This window comes from Callospermophilus lateralis, chromosome 3 (genome assembly GCF_048772815.1).
Source record: "Callospermophilus lateralis isolate mCalLat2 chromosome 3, mCalLat2.hap1, whole genome shotgun sequence".
In the NCBI taxonomy this organism is placed as follows: domain Eukaryota; kingdom Metazoa; phylum Chordata; class Mammalia; order Rodentia; family Sciuridae; genus Callospermophilus; species Callospermophilus lateralis.
The window spans coordinates 165268813-165291545 of record NC_135307.1 but is presented as its reverse complement, the minus strand read 5'-3'; the positions used below and the strand labels follow the sequence as shown (position 1 = coordinate 165291545).

General features: G+C 40.7%; 1 protein-coding gene across 9 annotated transcripts in view; it reads left to right on the top strand.

Annotated features, from left to right (window-relative positions):
* The window catches only part of Plcb4 (phospholipase C beta 4), a 375572-nt gene that overhangs the window by 233596 nt on the left and 119243 nt on the right, over window positions 1-22733 (top strand). For all 9 annotated transcript variants that reach the window (XM_076851531.2, XM_076851528.2, XM_076851536.2 and 6 more), the window contains 3 exons: window positions 14765-14845; window positions 15822-15881; window positions 17185-17328. In XM_076851531.2, coding sequence (XP_076707646.1) covers window positions 14765-14845; window positions 15822-15881; window positions 17185-17328 — 285 coding nt within the window. The remainder of the gene's footprint in view (window positions 1-14764; window positions 14846-15821; window positions 15882-17184; window positions 17329-22733) is intronic.

The window sequence follows — 22733 nt, the reverse complement described above, 5'->3', positions numbered from 1 at the left end:
CTGTTTTGGGTATTGTAGTCCAAAATCAGATGGACCCATCGCTTTTGGGCCTCTGATGGGGCTGTCAGATGGCAATGGATGTGGAGCATATAGCAGAGCAAAGCCCTTCTCCTAGAGGTTGGGAAACCAAAAGGAGAGAGCAGGACAGTTCCAGAGTCCCACAGGCCCCTTTGAGGACATGCTCCTAATAATGGAAGGGTCTGCTCCTAAGGCTCTCCTCCAGGAGTCGCCACCATCTCCCACTAGTGCCACCCTGGGGACCAGACCTTTGACCCATGGGCCTTTCAGGGTCATTCAAGGTCCAAACCTTAACAGGGAGCGAACACCAGGACTTGAAGGAAGGCGAACTCGAGTCTCTGTCCTTCCACTTGCTGGCTGGGTCTCTGCAGGCAGTTTATTTGTGAGCTGGGATCTTGCTGTGTTGCCTAGTCCAGACTCAAACTCATGGGTTTGATTGACCCTCCATCTTCAGTCTCCCTAGTAGTTGGAGCTGCAGGTGCGCACTGCCACACCCAGCCCCCAAAATATATCTTTTTTTTTAACAGAGCTGGGGGTCGAACCCAGGGCCTTGCCCATGAGAGACAAGCCTTCGACATCCCTACCCCTCACAAACCATTTTCTTAACATTTCTGAACTAGAAAACAGGTGCTGCAAAGACAGGTGGGTCAGGAGAGCATCTTTTTTTTTTTTTTTTTTTTAACCTAACAATTTTGGTTCTGTACCCACCTGCCTTCTGTTACCACATTTCTCGTCATCACAGCCGTGTGGCTTCTTCCTCATATGATAAGAAAGCTATGGCCAGGCACCAGGCATTATGTCAGTTGGCCTGAAGGAGCAAGAGCTGGCGTTAGCCAGGCTTTTATAAAAACACCGAGGCCCATTCCTTCCTCCAGACCAGCCCTTGAAATAACAGTGCTGATAATGTTATCTGGGTTCTCATACCCCGAAGCTGAGAGCTCATTGTCATCCAAGCATGAGACCTTTAAGGAAAGGTTTTGTGGTTTAGAAAGTTCCGGAAAGTAAGCAGACTTGAAGACAAAAGCCTTTGGTTTGAGTCATGACCCTGACATTTACCAGTATGACCTTGAGCCAGTCTCTTCACCTTTCTGAGCATCAGTCTCACCTCATATGGGAACAATGTCCCTATGCCAAAGGGTCCTATGAGAAGAGTGAGTCACCCTGCGTGTGGAGGCCTCTTCGCAGCGAAGAATCCATCATGGCTGACACCATGTCTGTTTTGTGTTCCAGGTGCTCTCCCTGAGTAAGTAAAATATTCCACCTGTAAGTTGGTGAACACTGTTAGAAACTGTGAAGAGCTTTTGGTACTCAGCTCTGAGCACTAATAATCAGCCTTCTAATAATCATGCTAATATTTTTGGTACTAAGTGGCTTTTGGCCTCTCCCCACTTTGATTTTCTGCCTTCATTCAGATGAGGTGTGAGTCATTTAACAGAAGTGCACCATCCTGGGTTTTTGCCACACAGGTCCCCGATACCCGTGTGCTCCTGTGTGGGTGAGGTTAGAAGAGCAGTTTAAAATCACAAAGTTTACAGACCACCCCCCAATGCCTCTTCCTCTTAGTACATGAGATAAAGAATGAAGAGTCACTTTTGGTGACCAGGAAGGGCTGCCTTGACTGGAGCAATGAGAACGTGCAAGTTGAGTGACAGGTGTGGCAACAAGCGATAAGTCACACAGATGGATGTCCTGTAATTCAGAGGGAGAAATCTTAACGTATTGGAATGAGCAGATATGGTTCTCTACAGAGGGATTAGCAGACCCCGGTCTTGACTGGCTGCATGGTGGAGTTACAGGGAGGCACAGGGCTAGAGTGAGCCTGGGGATGGCCCACGGGGAGCCATAATCTCAAATCAGAACGGAGCCATAAAGAAGGAAGTTAACGGAAGGAATGAGCATATCCTAAGAATGAAAAGAGACAAGCGTTTAAACAGACTCAGTTGTTAGAAGGGACATCAGTAGAATAGAACTGAGGGACCACAGAGGAGAGAGGAAGGGAGGGAAAGGGGAAGAACTGGAGAATGAAGTTGACTAGATGGTGCTGCGTGCAGGTATGAATACATATCACAATGCACTTCAATTTTTATATAACTGTAATGCACCAATTAAAAAAAATACACAGCTAGGTGTGGTGGTGCATGCCTCCAATTCCAGTGGCTCGGGAGGCTTATTGTGAGTTCAAAGCCAGCCTCAAGAACTGCAAGGTGCCAAGCAACTCACTGAGACCCTGTCTCTAAATATTAAAGTACAAAATAGGGCTGTAAATGTGACTCAGTGGTTGATGCCCTTGATGGGTTCAATCCCTAGTACCAAATAAGTAAGTAAATAAATAAACGACCAATAGATTACAGAAAGGGAATCAGGGGAGGGAGGAGGAGAGAGAAAGAGGAAGTACTTGAGATTAAAATGAAGCAAACTGTTATATGCATTTATGAATATATGTCAAAATGCACCCCACTTTTAATGTGTAACTGAAATGCACAAATTTAATAAAAGAAAAAAAGGCTCCATGATTGTCAATAATTGCATCAACTTCTGCTATTTAATAAGCCACTCCAAAGCTTATGACTTCAGACAGCAACATTTATGTGGTCCATGATCCTGAGTGTCAGCTTCTGGGCTGGGCTTACTTGGACACACTTGGGGGTTTTCTGGGTCACCTGTCAACTGTCTCACCTCCGCAGCACCCACCCAATTTCTCATCTTCCTCCAAGCCAGAAGGGCTCGTTCTTTCTTGAGTGCAGCCTATTTCCAGCACATTCTATAGGCCACAGCAAGTCCCAAGGCAATCCAGACTCAAGCAGTGGGGAGGCACATTCTGCTGCTTGATGGGAAATGGGAAGTCCCATTGCAAGGTGTGTGGATGCAGGGAGGTGGCAGGATCACTGCCGTGTTTGCGAGTAGCCTCAGTTCTGTTATGTGCTCCTATGCAATAGGTCAAGTTAAAAAGCACAGAGCAGGTTCAACACAGTTATTCTAGAAAGCACCACCTATTGCATATTTTGGGTTTTGCCTACCTGGCCGTTACAACTACCACCCTTTGTCATTAGAGCACAAAGGCAGCCTTGAAACATAAGCAATATGTAAGTAAATGAATGGACTCTGTTCCAGTAAAATTGAAGATTTAGAAACAGGTGGCGGAGTGGATTGGACCGGCAGGCAGTAGTTCCTTCCATCTGGCTCAGAGGACAAATGATGCTACACAGAAAGGGATAACAAATTAGTTCTGATGATGGTGACCGAATAATTTCAGTTTCAATTAATTATTTCTAGCACCTCATTTTATCCTGTGACTTTGTTCCTGTATTTCTGATTTCGTCATCCTCCATTTTTTTTCCTTTACTCAAAGGATTGTTACACTGGCTTTTGCTGCATTAACAGAGTGTTTTTGTCTTTCTTTTTCTTTGCTCTCTCTTTTCTCTTTCTTTCCTCTCTGTGGTGTTACCTTGGGTTTGCTTTTCTTCCTTTCTTCACCAAGGTAGAAGGTAATTCTATATCTCAGAAGAGCAGAAGCATCTGACCCAGGAAATAGTGTCTGAGTCAGTCTCATGAAAAACTCTGAATACTGAGTTCCGCACTTCAAGGGTACGAGAAGGACAGCTTGTTTGTGGAAAGACACGAGATGCATCCATTAAGAAACTAATGAAGGAAATCCAGGGTGGCATTAGATGTACAACGAGTTTGTGCAAACAAAACAAAACAGGAAGAAAGTGTGTAAACAATGAGTCAACATAATTAAAATAGAAGGAACTAACTGAGCAGCTACTTATACCTGTCAACTATAACTGCTGTGTAAAGAATTGGGTTAATACTCAGTGGTAAAATTAGAGTGATAGATTCCCCACGGCTTCTACAATGTAGATAAGAAAATGCTTGATATTTGTTGCTCCAAACCATACCTCTGAGTTGTGGGTGAACAGGGTTGTGTCGGCCAGCATGTTCTTCTAATTAGGATTGATGAGTGGGGGCTGCCTTGTGGATCTCTAGGCCAACAGTGGAGAGGCCCAGGGGTCACTCTGGCTTCTTTCTCTTTGCATGTTTTTTTTTTTTTTTTTTTTTTTTTAAATTCTGCTTTTGATGTATGTGGTCTAGCTATGTAGGCGCTTTCCTTGCCCTTCTTCTTGGGTATTCTCCTTCCAAGTGCCTAAAAGGGCAAGTGATCCTTCTAACTTTAGGAGGATGCAGAAAACAGCCTCCTAGTTTTTGAATGTTCAGCCAAGCCAAGTTGCCAGGATGTTGTTTGCAAATAGAGAAAGGGCTTTTGCCCTATGTGGTATTTAGGGTAAAATCTTTGCCAACCTTTTTTCCAAAAGCTTAAAATACGCCAGATTTGGTGAAGGGTATGGGTTTTGAATTAAACAAAAGTAGGTTCAGTTATGGCTTTGCTACTTAGAGACAGGACCTTTCTTGTTTGGAAAGTGGGAGTTTATAATACTTATCTTGCATTGCCATTATAAGGAATAAATAAGATGGATGGTTTTTAGAATTTAAGTCAGTTTTCTGTCTTCTGGTTTAAACTTTTATAGATTCCCACTTAATTGAAAGTAAATTATTATAACCTTTTGGTGACATCAAGATCCACCACTTTGTTGTTCCATCCAAGTTCCCTAAACCTAGCAGATACAGTGTGACCTCAGGACCTTGGCACTTGCTGTTCTCTCTCTGGACTGTGAAGTCTCGTGTGTGTGTGCTCTCTCCCTCACATATCTTCAGTCATTGTGGTTCACTTACTCACTTCATTCAGATTCTGCTCAAATATTACTTCCTCCAAGAGATCTTGATCATTATTCTCATCTGCACACACAGGCTCCTCACTCTTTGGGATTTTTTTTATCTTCTTCACATTTGTTACTACACAATATTTATTTATTTGTTGTTCATTGCAAAAATCTCCCTAGAATTATTAGTCCTGAGGGCAGAGAGTCCTGAGAGCAAAGACTTTGTTTTTATTTATTGCTGTATCTTAAATGTTTCCTAGTTTTCTGTTACTTTTAATTGTTTTCTTATTTATTCTTTGGTCCTGGGGATTGAACACAGGGCTGCTTTCCCATTGAGCTATGCCCCAGACTTTTATCTTTATTTTCGTGTTTTATTCTGAGATACGGCCTCTCTAAGTTACTTAGGGTGGAGATACATTGCTGAGGCTGGCGCCCAAACTCCTGCCTCACCTTCTGGATTTGCTGGGAATGCAGTTAAGTGCCACTGCCCTCGGCCTGTTTCTTGGTTTTTAAAGACTTTTAAGGATCCCGAAATGGGTGCTGAGGATGTTGTTGAGAGATCTGGAAAAAAGAGAAGCAAAAGAGAATCCTTGGTGACTTGGGAGCCAACTTCGCTTCATCTCCCCTTCAAGGGGAACCTGTGGACCTTCGCAGACTCAGCTTCTGGCCGCAGCATCTCCAGGATCCCTTTGCCCTTCAGGGTTCGTGCCGGCTCCGGACAGCTGAGCGCACCGCACATCCTAGAGCTGGGCCTTTTTCCGCCAGATGAAGCTCCTGGGGTGGATGGATGGTTTTTAGAATTTAAGTCAGTTTTCTGTGCCCCCCAGGGCCCGCCTCCATCTGGGGCAGCTGGTGTTGGTGCTCTGCTGTAGGTAGTCTGAGATTCTGGGATCCTACATCGCCAGTGCCATAGCTTTGAGGCTTACATATCCCAGATGACACATACAAAGGGGTGACCTTAGCATGCAGCTGTCCTGAAGGAAAGCCTTTTCCAAATCTTCCTTGTTTAAATGGGAAGTGCACACATGCAAAGGGAAGTCCCCTGAAAATCATGTGAGATTCCTTTCAGGGACTCTATTCAGCCTCCTCACCTCTTCCATACCCTGTTCTTCTTAGATCTGCCACTTTAGATGTAAGAGGTAAGTCTTCTATTTTACTGTTTTTTTTTTTTTTTTTAATGAGTGTAATTCACTACTTTGAAAGAACTTGAGTTTTCATTACAAATGCACTACAGAAAATAAAAAAAATCAGCCTCTCGTGTTTTGAGCTCATCTCTTAGAGTTTCTTTGTGGGTGGTGGGAGACATACGTGTTTTTAATATCTATTGAAAATATTTATTGTAAATCCTGTTTAGTTGTCCCCATCGCCCTGAGGGAGCTGGTCCTCTTTAATTTGTCTTCTTTTAGTTGCTAAGGAAACCATTTTGACTAAGGTGACAGTTTTCCTGACCAAGAAAGTTAGAGTGACTACCCACCCTCCTGGGAGACATATTTTGTTGACTTTCGTCTTCCTTCTGCAACCAGGAGTAGTTGTTGAATATTTTTAGGAATACTTTCTTCCGTGTTCTCTGGCCAGAATCAGGGACTGCACTTCAGTGTCCTGGGACAGCATGTGAGCATCCAGACTCTACCTGAGAATCCCACACCAGAGGTGCCCTAGGGAGAGAGAAGGACAAAGACAGACAGACACAGAGAGTTTGGCATCTTGCTGGGCATGGTGGTTCCCATCTGTAATCTCAGCTGTTTGGGAGGCTGAGGCAAGAGGATTACATGTTGGAAAGGTGAGCCTCAGCAACTAAGTGAGGCCCTAAACAACTTAGGGAGATCTTGTCTCAAAAAGTAAAAAGGGCTGGGGATGTGGCTTAGTAATAAAGTGCCCCTGGGTTCAATCCCCAGTACCAAAAAAGAAAAACAAAGAGTGGACAAATAATTTGACATTTCAAACTGGCTGACCTTATAAATTAAGTACCAAAGATTAGATATCTTTTTCCTGTAGCAAAGGAGAAAAAAAAAATGGAAATTCATAGCTATGACTTACCACAACATAAGTAGTTAGATGCAGTTTGGCCCATTTGAGGGGCTAACCCAAAGGCTTCCTTTTTTCCCCAAATTATAGTTGAACTATAATTGATGGAATTCTCAAGCCAAAGATGATGTTGAAACTTTGTGTCTCTGTCTGTTCAGGCTGCTATAACAAAATGCCATGCACTAGATAGCTGTGAAGAACAAAGGTTCTTCTCACAGTTCTGGAGGTTGGAAAATCCGCATTCAAGGGTACTGGGGAGGATCCCTTCCAATTACTAGATGGCACCTTCCTGTTTTTCCTCAGATGGTGAAAGGCACCCAGGGGATCTCCCTGGGGGCTCTTTTACAAGGGTACTGTTCCCATTCACCTCCCAAAGGCTCCCGTCTCCTAATAACATCACCTTAGAGGTTAGGATTTGGGTATTTTAGCTTGATTCAGGCCATAGCATCTTCTTAAGCACCAGCAGGCCAACTTTCAGGTTCTTTTTAAAATAGAAAATGAAACTCAGGAAAGCTGGCCTGCCTTCCTCTTGTTGCTATTTAATTACCTCCATCGACTCCTGCAAGCCAGGTCACTTATAAAGTTGAAGATGTTCTTCATTTCTGAGGTGAGGATAAAATGAAAGGAGAGGATTAAATCTTTCCACTTGACCCTAGAATAAGTGTCCTGTGTATCTCTCAGTCATTGCTGAAGTGAGCACTTAACAATGCCTGTGGGTGTTCATGGAGGGAGAGACTTGCATTTCTATTTCTGTGAGGCTTAGAAGGAGAGTTAGATAGTGGTCTGTCACCTTTAAAACTTACTGAATAGCTGACTTCACTGCCCTCTCCCCACCTGAGTGTGAATTGCCTCCTCAGGGTGGTACCAGGCTGGGGCTGCTCACCAGGAATTCTCTCCCCTCCCCTGGCCACTGTACCCCATTGGAACTACTCCCTAACAATCTCCTCTCCATTATTAGCCTCAAAGTGGGTGTGACTTAAATGTGTGCTTCAGTACAGATCTGTGCTTCCTGCTATCTGATATACCTCCATGTTCCCCATCTGTAAAATGAGAATAACAGTTGTACCTCCTTCAGAAGAATGTTGGAAGGTAATGATTTAATGTCCTGAGAGTGCCTGGAGCATCACCTGGAACTTCGTGCTTACTGTGTGTGTTGCCTAGTAACAGCAGGCACAGTGCTAGGTACCACAGGTCTTTGAGTCACCTATCACAGGAGACCAGAACTACGTCTCTCTGTTGGTTCTGGTGGAGCATCTGATGCTGGTAGAAGGAGGAACATCTGTATTAGATTGAAACAACTTGACCTAGAAGGAGCATCTGTCCAAAGAATCAAAGGCCAAGGAGAAAGATGCAAAAACTAGACATTCTCTTACGATGCCTGACCAATTTCTTTACAAAATAATGGCACCTAACCAGGGTCTGTGACGGGACAGCCAGGGCCACTGTCCTCCTGCCCCTCATTTGGAATGTGAGCTGAGAAGCCCAAGGTCAGTCATCTCATGAGATCCATGAACTAGATTCACAAAAGGAAAGAACATTCCAGATCCTTCCAAGGCAAGACCGTACTCACAAGGACAATAAGGACCCCTGCCTGTTTATTTCAGGAGTCTGTTCTGAAGGCAGAATGCCTCACTGGAGTCTTTCGTTTAACTTGGAGAAACAAAAATTTCTGATTCTATCCAAAGAAGGAAGTATTTGTGCAGAATCATAAAGGATCTCGTGCATACAGAGCTTAGGGGATTCCTCTGGAATAAAAAGTGGGAAGAAATAGGCCATGTGGCATCTCTAGGGCCCTGGACATTTGAGATCTGATAGAAAATACCATCTCTTGGTTAATTCTAAATCACACTCCATTTCCATTCCCAGACTAAAGGCCATACCCAGAATCCTTCCCTGTTTATGAGATGTCTTTGGGGGATGGTGTGATTTAAATTGGAGGACAATCCTGTGGCCTCTTCCTAACTCGGACTTCTCTTGTTTCCCTCCAACCTTGTCAGTCTCTTTTGTCTTTTCCCAGTCAGTTCTTTTTGTTGTCGTTGTTTGTACCAGGGATTGAACCCAGGGGCTGAGTCATATCCCCACCCCCTTTTATTTTGAACCTGGGTCTCGCCAAGTTGCATAGGATGTCACTAAATTGCTGAGGCTGGCCTCCAACTTGAGATCCTCCTTCCTCAGCCCCTGAGTCGTTGGGATTACAAGTGTGTGCCACTGTGTCCAGCTCTCCTCCCAGGTCTTTCCAAACCAGGAAACATGGAAGGTGAGCCCAGCCCCATGTGCACACAGAGGTTCAGTCTACCTAGGCAGTGTTCATTTCCTGATCATCTCACATCTGTTGGTGACAGGTGAAGGCGGCAGAAGAAAATGTCATGGGCTTCAGAGTTGGAGAAATCGGATCAAAACCCAGTTAGGCGGGCTGGGGATGTGGCTCAAGCAGTAGCGCACTCGCCTGGCATGCGTGCGGCCCGGGTTTGATCCTCAGCACCACATGCAAACAAAGATGTTGTGTCCACCGAAAAACTAAAAAAAAAAAAAAAAATTCTCTCTCTCTCTCTAAGAAAAAAAAAAAAAACCCAGTTAGGCATGCACCAACTATGACTTTGAAGACTGACTCTCCTTCAAATGTTTTATCCACTTCCCTCTAAAGCTGCATTGTCTAATAAGGCAACTACTAACCATATGTGGCTATTGAAATAAAAATTAATTAAAGTTAAAAATGCTGCCCCTCTATTGTGCAATCCATGTAACAAGTGCCTCAGAGGCCCATGTGACTCAATAAGCATGCTCAGCAGGGCCCATCTGACACGAACCCTTTGTCACAGAAAATCTGTTGGGACAGTGAGATCTGGTCTAAATCCTTACAGAATGCTCATGAGTTCTGGGTGAGGTGGTATTTGTGGAATGCCTAGTATGACAGCCCTAAATTCAATGGTAACTGTTTTCTTCGAATTGTGATCATTCACGGATTGGACATTTTCCTTGTCTCACATATTTAGACCTTCTCAACTTTAATTCTTTGAGCATTCCTTAAGGTTAGTATCAGTTATCCCAATATTCAGATTGGAAGAGTGAAATTCATCAAGGTGAATCAGCATGATTGCTGAGCTTCTCCCACAGGTGCTGGTGAGGAGTCAAGCATTCAGGAACCATTAACTACATGGCTGGGCCCCCGACTCATTTAGGAGTCTCACCTCCTGAGAAGGTGCTCTTTCTCGGAAAGCGCAAGATTTATGATGGAGTGCAAAAAAGCCTCCCTCCGTTTCCTTCCTGTGTCCTAAAATTACCTGTGTCATCCCCACACACAGAAGACTAGCCCCTAAACAAGCAAGGTTTAACTAGAGTGTAGGTAAAGCTTTGATTGCTAGTCCAAAATAGCTCTTCCTGGCTGTCAAGAAGGCTTGACTGTATCCTATTCACTGATGCAAAAGTCATTTCTAAATATACAGACATTTGCAATTAACTTGGATAATGATGGTGAGAGAGGTCAAGAGAGAAAAGGTGAGACATAATCAGAGGTCACAATTAAACTAAAATCAAGGACCTATTATCAGTATCTCCTACATGAACACCTCTCCTCCTCTTCCATCAGAGCATTCAGCCTGTTTAGTTCTCTGCCATTTCCTTATAAGAAGAAAGGGGACTTCACTTTATTTAACAGAATAAGTTTTAAAGTGCAAAGACAAAATAGTTTCAATCTAAATCAATTTGAAGGGAAAGGAGAAGGGATGGGAATGGGAAAGACAGGAGAATGAATCGGACATAACTTTCCTATGAATAAACAACCAGTGTAACTCCACATCATGTACAACCACAAGAATGGGAAGTTATACTCCATGTGTAATATGTCAAAATGCATTCTGCTGTCGTGGATACCTAAAAAGAACAAATAAAAAATTTTAAAGAATAAATCAATTTGAAAGTAACTTGAATCTTTGAGAGGAAGGCTGTAATGTTGAGTGATGTACAAACAGTGTGGACCGGGAAAATATACTTAAAATAAACCCATAAAAAACTTAACTAAACACTCCTTCCTTGATGACATGGGGAGGTGCCTGTTGGCCTGTAGGGGCACACTTTCTCAGATCCCTGGACCAGCCAGTGTCTGACAATAGTAATTCCAGCCAAAGTGATGCTTCTGGACTTTCTCAAACAAAATACCACCACCTTGCTCAGTATTTTCAAAAGGAGTTCCTGGCCCTTTCTAGTCCTTGTCCTATGGCCCGAAGAAAGAGTTGAACTGGGTAAAGTAACAAGCCCTTGAGCTCTAAGGGTGACTATGAGGAATTTTAACCGAACTATATGAGAACTGAAACTTTAGTTCAGTAGGTAGAAGTCCTATTATGGTTTATTTCCTTACCAGAAAGTTCTGTTACCATTTGAAAAACAGAGTTGCAGAGGAGAAAGAGCTTAGCTTCCTTTGAAGAGATCTCCGGATCTGGAAGAGATGTCCCTGAGGATGAGATTTAGGATATTACTGCTGTAGTCAGTTCAGGAAACCACCTCCCATGTTCTCTGGTCAGGATGTGTCCATGTGAAGTTTAAAACTGCTATTAGGGAAAAAGAATAGATACCGGCGCCTTTACTTACCTTAGGGTCAGGTTCCATTCATTTGTGGAAAGAAACATGCAGAGGTTGGGTTCTGGTCCCATTCAAGTGGTTGACATACCTCCTTCAGATTTGCTCTCTGATTTTTCATGGTCAGTGTGAACATGTTTGGGCTGGAAACCTTCCAGCTACAGTGGATGAGCTTATTGTGGGATTTCCTGCATCCCTGTCTTTAATGTCAGTCGGGGCTTCTTGGTGAAGTTGCCCTGGAGAATTTCTGTTCTGGCCATTGTTGTCCCTAACCACTGGTAAGTTTTTGTCTTATAAACTGGATCGACAACTGGTGAATATCCTTCATTCTTTTTGTCGAATGATTTAATAGGAAAGAAAAAAAAACTGATGTGATTTGGGTGATAAAAAAGCATGACCAAAGTCCTTATGTAAGAAGAAGACTGAACTCAGAGCAGAAATGGGGGAGTTGACTTCTGATGGGAGAAGCACACTTCATTAGAAGGGAAGGAAGGGGAGCTTTCGAGATGATGGCTTCTCCTTACTCAGGGAAGCGCTGTCATTGGTGAAGAGCGATCAAGTTTCAAAAATAAGCAGTGGACTAGTCCTCTCAGAGTGAGGAGACTATTTTTGTCTTTTAATTTTGTCACACTGGTGATCAGACCAGGGCCTCGTGCCTGCTGCACAAGCGCTCTACCACTGAGTTGCATCCCCAGCCCCAAGAATGGTGAGATCTATTTAAAAAAAAAAAAAAAAAATCTATAAGATTGAAAGTGACTATTGATTATCTGAGATTTATAGTCTTGAATTTAACTAAAACCAGACAAATTCGTTTTGGGATTTTCTTCATCTAATTCAGTGGTACAACATGGCTAGGGTGGACTTGGTTTCAGAGTTGAAAGCATCTATGAAGGAGTGATTTAATACTGGGCCATGGAAATTAGCTGGACAAAGATGGAAGTAAAGGAGAAGGAATCAGGTGGACCGTGAGAGACTGACAGGGAGAATGAACAAGAGGTTGTAAGAGAAGTAGACATAGGAGACGGAGAGCACCAGAGCCAGGGGATGAGAGATCAGAGCAGTGGTCCAGGAGTGGGATGCTTCGAATTGACATTTCCAGGTGATAATGGTGATGAGCTCTGAATAACTTAGAGGATGTCTATGGCCATACCACCCTGAATGCACCCGATCTCGTCTGGATAACTTAGAGGAAGAGAAAGAAAAAATTCACTGTGTTTGTGGAGGAAATGGAAGTCCAGCTCCAAAATAAGTGAGGAAACCTTTCTTTATGGCATCTATGCCATGGAGCATCTCAAATCATCACTTGGAATTGCATGATAGGGAGCCCATGAATAATAATGCCAGTGGATTCATTGTGGGTCTACTCTGTAAGGGCCATTTTAGAACATACTTTTGGACACTGCCCACCAAAATTCCTTGTTACTATGAGGATATTGCTGTGAAAGTATTCTAAAATGTACTAATGTTCATGTCTTGATTAGTAACAGATAAGACTCCCATGACCTTCTGGGTGGAGGCATTTTTCTATAGCATGCAAGATCCTTCCCATGACCTAGCTCTTAGTTATAGGTCCCATCTCATCTCCTGCCACTTGCCTCACTACTCCATACTCCTCAGAAGTTCCTCTCCATCATCAGTTCAAGACTGTGTACCTTTACAAATGCTGTTCTCTGTCTGGCATGAAGACCCATCTAAAAGTATCAACTTCTAGGTTAAATCCCTTGGAAAATGTCACTTTGTGCCAGGTGCAGTGGGGCACACCTGTAATCCCAGAGGCTCAGGAGGCTGAGACAAGAGGATTGCGATTTCAAAACCAGACTCTGCAAAAGTGAGGCACTAAGCAACTCAGTGAGACCCTGTTTCTGAATAAAATACAAAGGAGGGCTGGGGATGTGGCTTAGTGGCTGAGTGCCCTTAAGTTCAATCCCCTGTGCCCAAAAAGAAAAACAAAATGCCATTTGGAGGGGTAAAAAATTTGTCTCACATTGGCAATTTCATATTGTTAGTAATTTGCTACAGCAGTTGCAGATTCAAACCATACATTATTGCTAACAGCGGCCACTTGATGAGAGGTAACTCTGTGCTGTGTACTTGACATTCCCTATGTCTTAATTCCTACAACAAACCAAAAAGTTACATGTAAATACTTCCATTTATTAGACAAGGCTTCTGAGACTTAGAAAGGCTTTTCTAGTAGAAGCCAAGTTTAAAAAAAAAAAACAAAAAACTGGTGGAACTGAGTACTGACTCCAGAGGCAGAGGTCATGCAATGAATGCCCTTGTGTTTATCAAATTTACTGCTGTATCTGCAATATCCAATATATACGTGAAAGGGAGGTAAACTACAGCTGGTAATTCTTCATCTGCCAGTCAACTATCCTATCAATTCCAAGATTAGCTCTGTTCAGAGCCCCAGGTCTCTAAATTCTGCCACCCCATGGTGACCAAGTATCTCCACATTGCATTTGCCTTGAATATTCCCATTTCCCTGGAATTGAGAAAAACAAATTTTAATGGGTGAAACTAAGATTCTTCGATGCCCCTAAAATCTTAAACCTATAATTGTTGCATACCTGTTTTAAGTCATTTCCTTGATCCATATTTGCCAGACAGGTTTCTAATTGCTGATGTGGCAATGAGAGATGAAGACAAGTTCTTTAGATCCTGAAAGGAACGTAGGCTTGTGGAAGCAAGGGGGCCAAGTCGTGGTTTAGTGCAAACGGGGCAAAGGCCATCTTGGTTCATTTGCTAAACACTCTTTTTCTTTCATGGATGTAGCATTTTCCTGGCATTACAGTGGTGCTCTCTTGCTCAAGCCTGGGAATCCGTTGGCAAGTACAGTGCAGTGCAGTTGCTCTGATGTCCTAGGTTTGGCTGATATTCTTTCTTGATTAAATTTTTATTCTTCTGTAGTATTTCACTGAGTTTCTGATGTCAGAGTCCACGTCAGTGGTTCTCAAACTTGAGTGCACATCAGAATCACCTGGAGGACTTGTTATAACACAGATCCATCACTGGGCCTGAAGTTTGACATCATGTGAGATACAGGCAACATTTTCTCTTGCACAGAGGGAGACCAGGGGCTGAATGTGATTGTCCTCCTTCTGACCCAAAACTCCTCTTCCAAGACCTTAGGAAAACTTCCTTCTGCAGGGACCTTCAGGACATGAGTGTCATTTATTGTCAAGCCTGCTCTAGAAAGGAAGATGCTCTATTAAATTGATCAGCCTTACAATATAAAACAAACAAACAAAAAAGAATGCAAGGAATTTACAAATGAAACATAATAAGATAAGAAATACGATTATTAGAATCAGGATACAAGAGGGTGATTTGTCATTTTCCTTTGTTTAGAAGCTCAAAGATATTTGCATTTTTATTAGATTCAAAATGGTGTGAGTCATGAAAATCAACACATTTCTCTCTAACAGGAATCATTCGTCTTTGAACCCAACTGCCTCTTCAAAGTGGATGAATTTGGCTTCTTTCTGACTTGGAAAAGTGAAGGCAAGGTATGGCACCAAAACAGCAAGTGTTTCTTTCTGCTTTCTGACTCAAGCCACTTCATTTCTCAACAGGTAGAACAAGTGCCTCTTGAGGGCAGAGATCCCAGCACCTGATCATTCATTTCAGCTTTTTAAAAACATGCTTACATGTGCCAGGTATTGGAGATACAGTGGGGATCAAGGACATTATCCTAATCCTCACATATTCTAGTGTAAGAATAGTCAGGAATTTAAAAAATAAGAGTTACAAGTGAGTGAGTGCTGTGAAAGAAAAGCTTAGCTAGTTATAGAATCTTACAACTAGTGATCTGATTTAATCTTGGGAATTCAGAAAATGTCCCAGACCAAAAAAAAAAAAAAAATGTTCAAGCTGAAATCTAAAGTGGCTTCTTACAAACACTGAAAGGGGGCTCATCTCCTTGTCCCCTGGACTTAATTTGTTGCATGACACAGTGTACACACATAAAGAACATTTAAGCGAAATGTAAGAAAAGGAGAATTGGAGTTACATAAAAGTTTTATTCCCACTTAATATTTTGTGTTCCAATATATTTAATGATATTATGGAATTTACTAGCCACATTATGTGTATAAAAGGAATGGCATTTTATAAACATGTTATGAATAATTTTCTTATGTTGTATTTGTATACATAGTTGCGATATAAAGTTTGGGGGCTTGGGATATAGCTCAGTGGTAGAGCGCTTGCCTATTATGCATGAGGCTCTTAGTTCAATCCCTTGCAAAGAAAGAGAGAGAGAGAGGGAGAGAGAAAGAAAAGAAGAGAAAGCAAGAAAGCAAGAAAGCAAGAAAGAAAGGAAGAAAGATTAATGATTACTTCTGATCATTAACAACAGTCATCATTGTTTTCATCTTATTCTGATCAGCAGTGAATTTGTTGTCAAAAATGTTTGCTGAGTAGCTTGTACCATTGGTCAGGCAAAATTGAAGCTCACTGCTGGCTTGTATTCTCTCTCTTCAGGAAGGACAAGTGCTGGAATGTTCCCTCATCAACAGTATTCGGTTGGGAGCCATACCAAAGGTACCTGTGACTGGTGTTTGTCATTCTACTAATAGATTTACATAGCTTATCAATGTTCTCCAGGTCCTGTTTAACTTTTTACTGCCCCAAAGTCACCAGCTGGGAGTGAAGAATGGACACAGTTTAGAAATCTTCCTATCTATAACTGTTGGGTGATTTGGATTTCATTATCTTTAATTATATAGATTGATGTGGTTAACCCTTGAAAATTAAGACTTTAGCGTGATACAGCAGCAAAGAAACAGTTCTCTTAACTCAGAAATTAACTATTATAAACTCCTCCCCCGTTTATAGAAAGCAGTGATTCCCTTTTCATCTGAAGTTGATGTGCAAGTTTAAATGGCTCTGGTAGTTCTGTGTTTGTGCACCTGTGCACACAGTCATTGGCTCATCTAGAAGTCTGTCTCTGAGACTCTGAGAGGGAAATAAATAAATAAATAAATAAATAAATAAATAAAACAAATAGCACATAAATCCCTCTTCTTCACAGTGATTGATTTTTTTGAATAAGAAGCTGTTTGTATAGTGTTGCTTGTGATTTAAAAGATGTTTCTTCTGAGAACATTCTAGCACAGTATTTATTCCCCATTCCATAATAGCTCTGCAGGTTGTAAGCCATTCAAAACAAAGTTACATTCTTTACTTTGTTCTTTCTTTTTTTTTTTTAAATCTGTCTTCTTTTATGTTAGTTAAATTTTCTGTGTGACCATATGTTGGCATTTCCTCCTGAGTTCTTTCAGAGAACAAAGGCCCTGTTTTATTTAAGAGTGAGGGTAAACGTTCACAGCTTTCATGCCAATTGAGGATGCCATGGCTTGTAGAAATGAAAGTATTCACTCTGGATCCAGGCTACTTGAAAGACTTAGTCTCATTTGGGGGAACAACCTGTGTTAGTTGGCTGTGGCAATGGCATATCGGCTCATGGGTCATGTATGTGACTGTTCTCTAGTGAGAGCCCCCTTGGCAACTTGTGAACAAAAGTGGACCCCAGTCACAGCCTTCTCTATCTCAGAATGGAAACCAAAAAGTTAAACAAAACCCCTCACATCTACTTTTCTAAACCAAAAAATTTATAACATCTCTCTTATTAAAGGATTTCAAATAATATGTAGTGTTAGAAATTTTACCTCTATAGGTTCAAAATAATCCTAGGTAACCAGGTATGTTAGTTAAATGGGGAAAAAGCAAGCACAACATTGCCCTTCTGTATATTTTTACCTCTAATATATATTATTTTTGGCAAATTTTCTACAATATTTCCAACAGATTTTTTTTTTTTCCCTATTTGTATACCTCTTTGCAGGATCCCAAAATCCTGGCTGCTCTGGAAGCTGTTGGAAAATCAGAAAATGATCTGGAAGGGCGGATAGTTTGCGTCTGCAGTGGCACAGATCTTGTGAACATTAGTTTCACTTACATGGTGGCTGAAAATCCAGAAGTAACGAAGGTAGACTCAAATAGCTCCCCGATATGTGTATATGTTATGTGGATGACCTTTTATGTATAGTATAATTATGTGTTTTTAAATTGTGTTATCACTTAAAGTTCTAAAAATTTGCATTGATTTGCTGGCATGTTCATGTAAAAAACTAGCAAACACAATACCCTCTTAACGTGCCACTTACATAGGCCAGTAACCCAAATACCTACCATAATGTGCTGTAGGAAAAACTAGCCCAGGACTTTTCAAACTTGAATGTACACAATTTGAGATCTGGGAACTAATTAAAATGCAAATTTTGATTCAATAGGTCTGAGGAAGGGACAAGAATCTCCTTTTCTGACAAGCTCCAGGTGATATGGATGCTGCTGGTATGAGGCCAGTTTGAATACAGTGGGTCTAATCTGTACTGTCCAGTAGAAATACAATGTGAGCTACATGTATAATGTGAAGTTTTCCTGTAGCCACATTTAAAAAATAAAAAGAGGGCTAGGTGTGTAGCTCAGTGGTAGAGCATGTGCTTTGCATATACAAGTTCCTCAGTTCAATTCCCAGCACTAAAAAATTAAAAATTTAAAAGATAACAAGTAAAGGCTTGGGGTGTGGCTTCATAATAGAGTGCTTGCCTAGCATGTGGGAAGCCCTTAGTTCAATTTTCAGCACTGCAGGAGGGGAAAGTGGAGCGAGACAGACAGAGGTGAAATTAATTTCAATAAAGTATTTTATTTAACCTAGCATACCCAAAATAGTGTCATTTTAACATGCTATCAATATAAAATTTATTAGTGACATATTTTACATTCTTTTCTTCATACTAAGTCTTTGAAATCTGTTGTGTATTTTCAATTCAGACCTGTACATTTCAAGTGCTCAATAGCTATATATGGCTAGTGGCTGCCATATTGGATAGTGCAAAGCTAGATGGTTAAGAAATGCAAACTCCTGAAACCAGGTGTTGGGGTGCAAGAGACTGATGTGGTTGGATCTCTTGAGCCCAGGCATTTGGGACCTCCATTTGAGATGGGGACCTCAGAAAACAATATGAGAAAATAAACCCAAGCCTCCCTCTTCAGTATTGTTAAAGGATGGAGTTAAGATGCATATTTTAATATGTACATGACATTCCATTGCTATAGTGAGCTACTCTCAAAGAGACTTTGGCCCAAGAAATAGAAAGCTTCTAATTTAAATCTTGTTTCTGCAGATCACTTCTTTTTAGGAAGATTTTACATCTGAACAGAATGCCCATTGTCTCTCTGAATGAGGAGAAGGCTAAGCCTTAACTTTTCCCTTGCAGAGACCTGCATTTGGGAGAAAGGGAACATTTTCTTTTCCCATTGATCTTACAAGCAGAAACTAAGTGTAGGGTTGAATGAGAAGAGCATCATCAGAAATACTGAATTTTAGAGACAGAAGAAAATGGTCAGGAAAGATCAGTTGAGGAAACAGGTTAATAATATAACCATGGACTTGTAGCAGAATTAAGCTTTTCTGAGTCCTAGACCATAAGGTCTATTTTATTCAGTTGCAAAATATGGTCCTCTTTCCAGCAGCATTGACCTCACCTGGTCCCTCATTATACACCAAAGTTTCAGGCCTACCCAGATGCATTGATCCAGAATCTTTTCTTTTAATAAGACCTTCCAGATGATTCATGTGGGGTAGGGTTTGAGAAGCTTCTGGCCTTGTGACTTTGGAGACAGCAATGAGTGCTTAGAGTCACAGAAGAGCTTTTGTTTCTGTCCTTCTAGTGGTTGCTTTGTTGGTTTTGTGCCATTGTTCCATGTCACCTTGCTGTAAGAGAACAGATTTTGCAGTACCTACAGGTTTTTATGAATCTGCTCAGATCAACCCCCCATTTGGAATGGGTTCTTTAGCCTTGTCCTAAACAGCATTCCTGCTTCTCATAGTTCAAGCCTACTATTTGCAAACAAAGATCTTTTTAGTTGCTCTTTGCTGTAGTAACATTGAATTCCAGAAAACCAAGCAGGCTACCCACCAAGAGAGACTTGCTAAATAGGTACAGGTATTTGACCATCTGAATTTCTGGAAAAAAAAAAAAACAAAAAAAAACCAGTGCTGTAAATTACTTGTGTTTCCTGGCTTTCATCAACTTTTATTGTCAATTTATGTTAAAAGAATTGGTATGACAGTCTGGACCCTAGAATCTGGAATTTGGGGCCAGATTGCCGGGAGAGGGGGGGTACAGATCCTTGTTTTTCCATTTCCCAGCTGTGTGGAACAGACATACACTTACCTCTGTGCCATATTTTCTTCTGCAAAATGAAAATTATACAAAAATTCATATGTGAATTTACATAGAAAGTGCTCAATGTACAGCCTTTCTCATTGAAAGCTCCCAATATGTTAACTGTTCTGATCACAAGATGTTGAAGGAGGAATTGGAACTTACCACCTCGGTTTTTCAGAAGAGGAAAATGAAGTCAGATAAGTAAAGGAACTCTAAAACCACACAGCAGTCCAGACCAGAGTCAAGCCTGATGCAGGCCTTCTGATTCCCTACCTGATGCTCCTACCCACCTTCTACCTGAGCAATCACAGTTCTAGGAAGATGGCCCAAATCAGTAAATCCCATGAAGTTTTTGCTTTCTATAATTTGACTGCTGTCAATCTTGGCCCATTGGTTCAGAATATGTTCTGAAACATATTCTCATTAGTAAGTTTTATACATGTCTGTATGTTTGAGGGGCAGGGTGGGAGGTATATACATCAAGATGAGATTTATTTAATTTTTTTCTTTTTTCCTAGTAGCATTTCAGTTAAAATGTAAGAGCAGCTAGACATATAAGTAAGGATAATAAAATAATTCTGTATGTAATTTTCAATTCAGACTCAGCAATGTTTAATCCTACTTTTATTAAAGAAAATAAGTATTTAAGCCTTCCAGAACTATCATTTGGAAATTTATATTTCATTAATGGCATAATATATAAATATAAATCCCATTTTCCAAACTGAACAATCCATAATTATTAGATCAGGTCTTTTTGTTTGATTAATACTTGAAGAGATATTAAGCATAATTTTTCCCTAAATACATAGAATGTAATACTTTTCTAAATTTCACTAAATACTTTCACTAAATATACTACATGCATATGCCTATTATATACTTTAACTCATCTCTAGATTACTTATAATAATACATAGGAAAAATAAATAATAATACAATGCAAATGTTATATAAATAGTTGTTATAGGTATTGTTTAGGGAATACTGATGAGGAAAATGTCAGTACATGTTCAGAACAGACGCAATGCTTTCTCATGAATATTTTGGATCTGTGATTGTTTGATCCATGAATACACAGATACAGAACCCAGGGATACAGAGGGTCAACTGTATATTCATGTAAATAAAATGTAAATCCATGCAAATAAAATCATCGTCTCCAAAGAGAAAAAAAAAATACATGTATATGGATAATGTTGTCCAATTTCTGATTTTGAAGACTAAAATAGCTATGTTAATCCAGACCACAATATTTCTTACCTCCAGTATTGACATTTTCCTCATCACACTTTATCCATAATCCTCTGTATGTGTTACTGTCCCTAACAGAACACACAGCTGTTAAAATAAGATGAGTTACATGAAATACACACAGCTATAAATACCTCCCATCTAAATGATGGCAGAATTCATAAATTCCATCAAGTCAATGAGAAGTGTCAATATCTTCCAACATACCTCACAAGGTATTTGACTCAGTTAATGCTATAGTTCAATTAAGTACAGTTATAAGAGCCTAGAATCATAGGGTCATGGAAAAGGCACTCTTGGCCCATAATTTAATAAGCTGTTTTCCTGGTTAATTTATCACAGAAGTAAGTTTTTGCAAGTAATCACTTTTTAAATATATATACCTTAACACTTAAAAATTCTTCTTAGTTGTGGTTGGACACAATAACTTTATTTTATTTATTTCTTTTTATGTGGTGGTGAGGATCAAACCCAGCACCTTGCATGTGCTAGGTGAGTGCTCTACAGCTGAGCCACAACCCCAGCCCCATACCTTAATACTTTTAAACACATAAATGTGATTCAATGATTAGGCAACCTTTTAATGTTAGGGCTAAAGACTTTTCATTAAGTGTAGGCGTGCTAATTGTAGTTCATGTATTTGTGTGTGTGTGTGTGTGTGTGTGTGTGTGTGTGTGTGTGTATGCCTCATCCTGAATGCCTTGTCTCAGATAACTAGTTTGCTTTGTTTTGTTTTAAATGGAACTGAGACTTTAAGAACACTTGTGGAGCAAAGTGCAACTGAGCACAAAATCCCACCGTTACATGACTTTTTTCCCTAAACTTTCAGCTAGGGTGTCCATTGTCTTGTCCCCATAGGGTTTGAGAACACTTTTTTAAGCAACTTGCCTTTAAAGAAATCTTTCCAAAATATGCAACTAGAGAAACAACAATCCTCTTCCTTTCCGATAGAATATTTCACTGGTTTATGTCCTTTTTTATAACAACTGACATAAACAGGTTTGTCGACAAACATGAATCACTTGCAGCAAGCAGGCAAGATGAAGGCAAAGGACACAGCATATGGGCCAGCAGCTTCCTAGCTATGAGAGTTGTTGGGCACTCCCAGGGTTTTGGTGTATTTTGCTTGTCTTTAGAACATCTGATAAGTCTTGGTCTGACCAGGTTAAGAGAATTTCTAGTATAGCATTTACTTATAAGTATTTATCGTATCAGATTCTTGAGTCTATTCTTAATTCTTGGGTTTTTTATATTTATAATCATTCTAAAGATTTCACCTCACCAAACATTTGATCCAGGCAATGGGGCCAACTTTGATCTGGATGTACACTCTGTGGAGGACCAGCCTTCCCGTGGAAGAAACACCCTGCTGGGTGTGGTGTAATCACAGTAACTCAGAAGGCTGGGGCGGGAGGATCACAAGTTCAAGGCTAGCCTCAACAAATTATCGAGGGAGACCTTGTCTCAAAATAAAAAATAAAAAAGGTTGGGGATGTAGAACACCCCTGGGTTCAATGCCCAGTACCAAAAAAAAAAAAAAAAAAAAAAAAAAGAGAGAGAGAGAGAGAGAGAGAGAGCAAAAGAGACAGAGAAACTTCTAATTTTGAACAAGGCATTCCTCCTTTTTCTTCCATTTCTTAAAAAGGTCTCAGATATTTTTTTCCTTCTTATTTCAAGTGGGAATTTTAAGAGCCAGTATAATTCTAGATGAAATCTGAGTTTCTCAAGGTTGAGGTTTCAAGTCAAGATAAAATATTTTCTAGACAGATGACTGAGGATCTGAATGCTTTGTTCAGCCAAAGGTGAAGGCATTATAAAAGACATCTTTGTAGCCCAGCTTCTATTTTCTTCAGCTGCTCTCTCGGCTTACAGTAAATAGGCTTGCCTTTCCACTACACTTATTCAG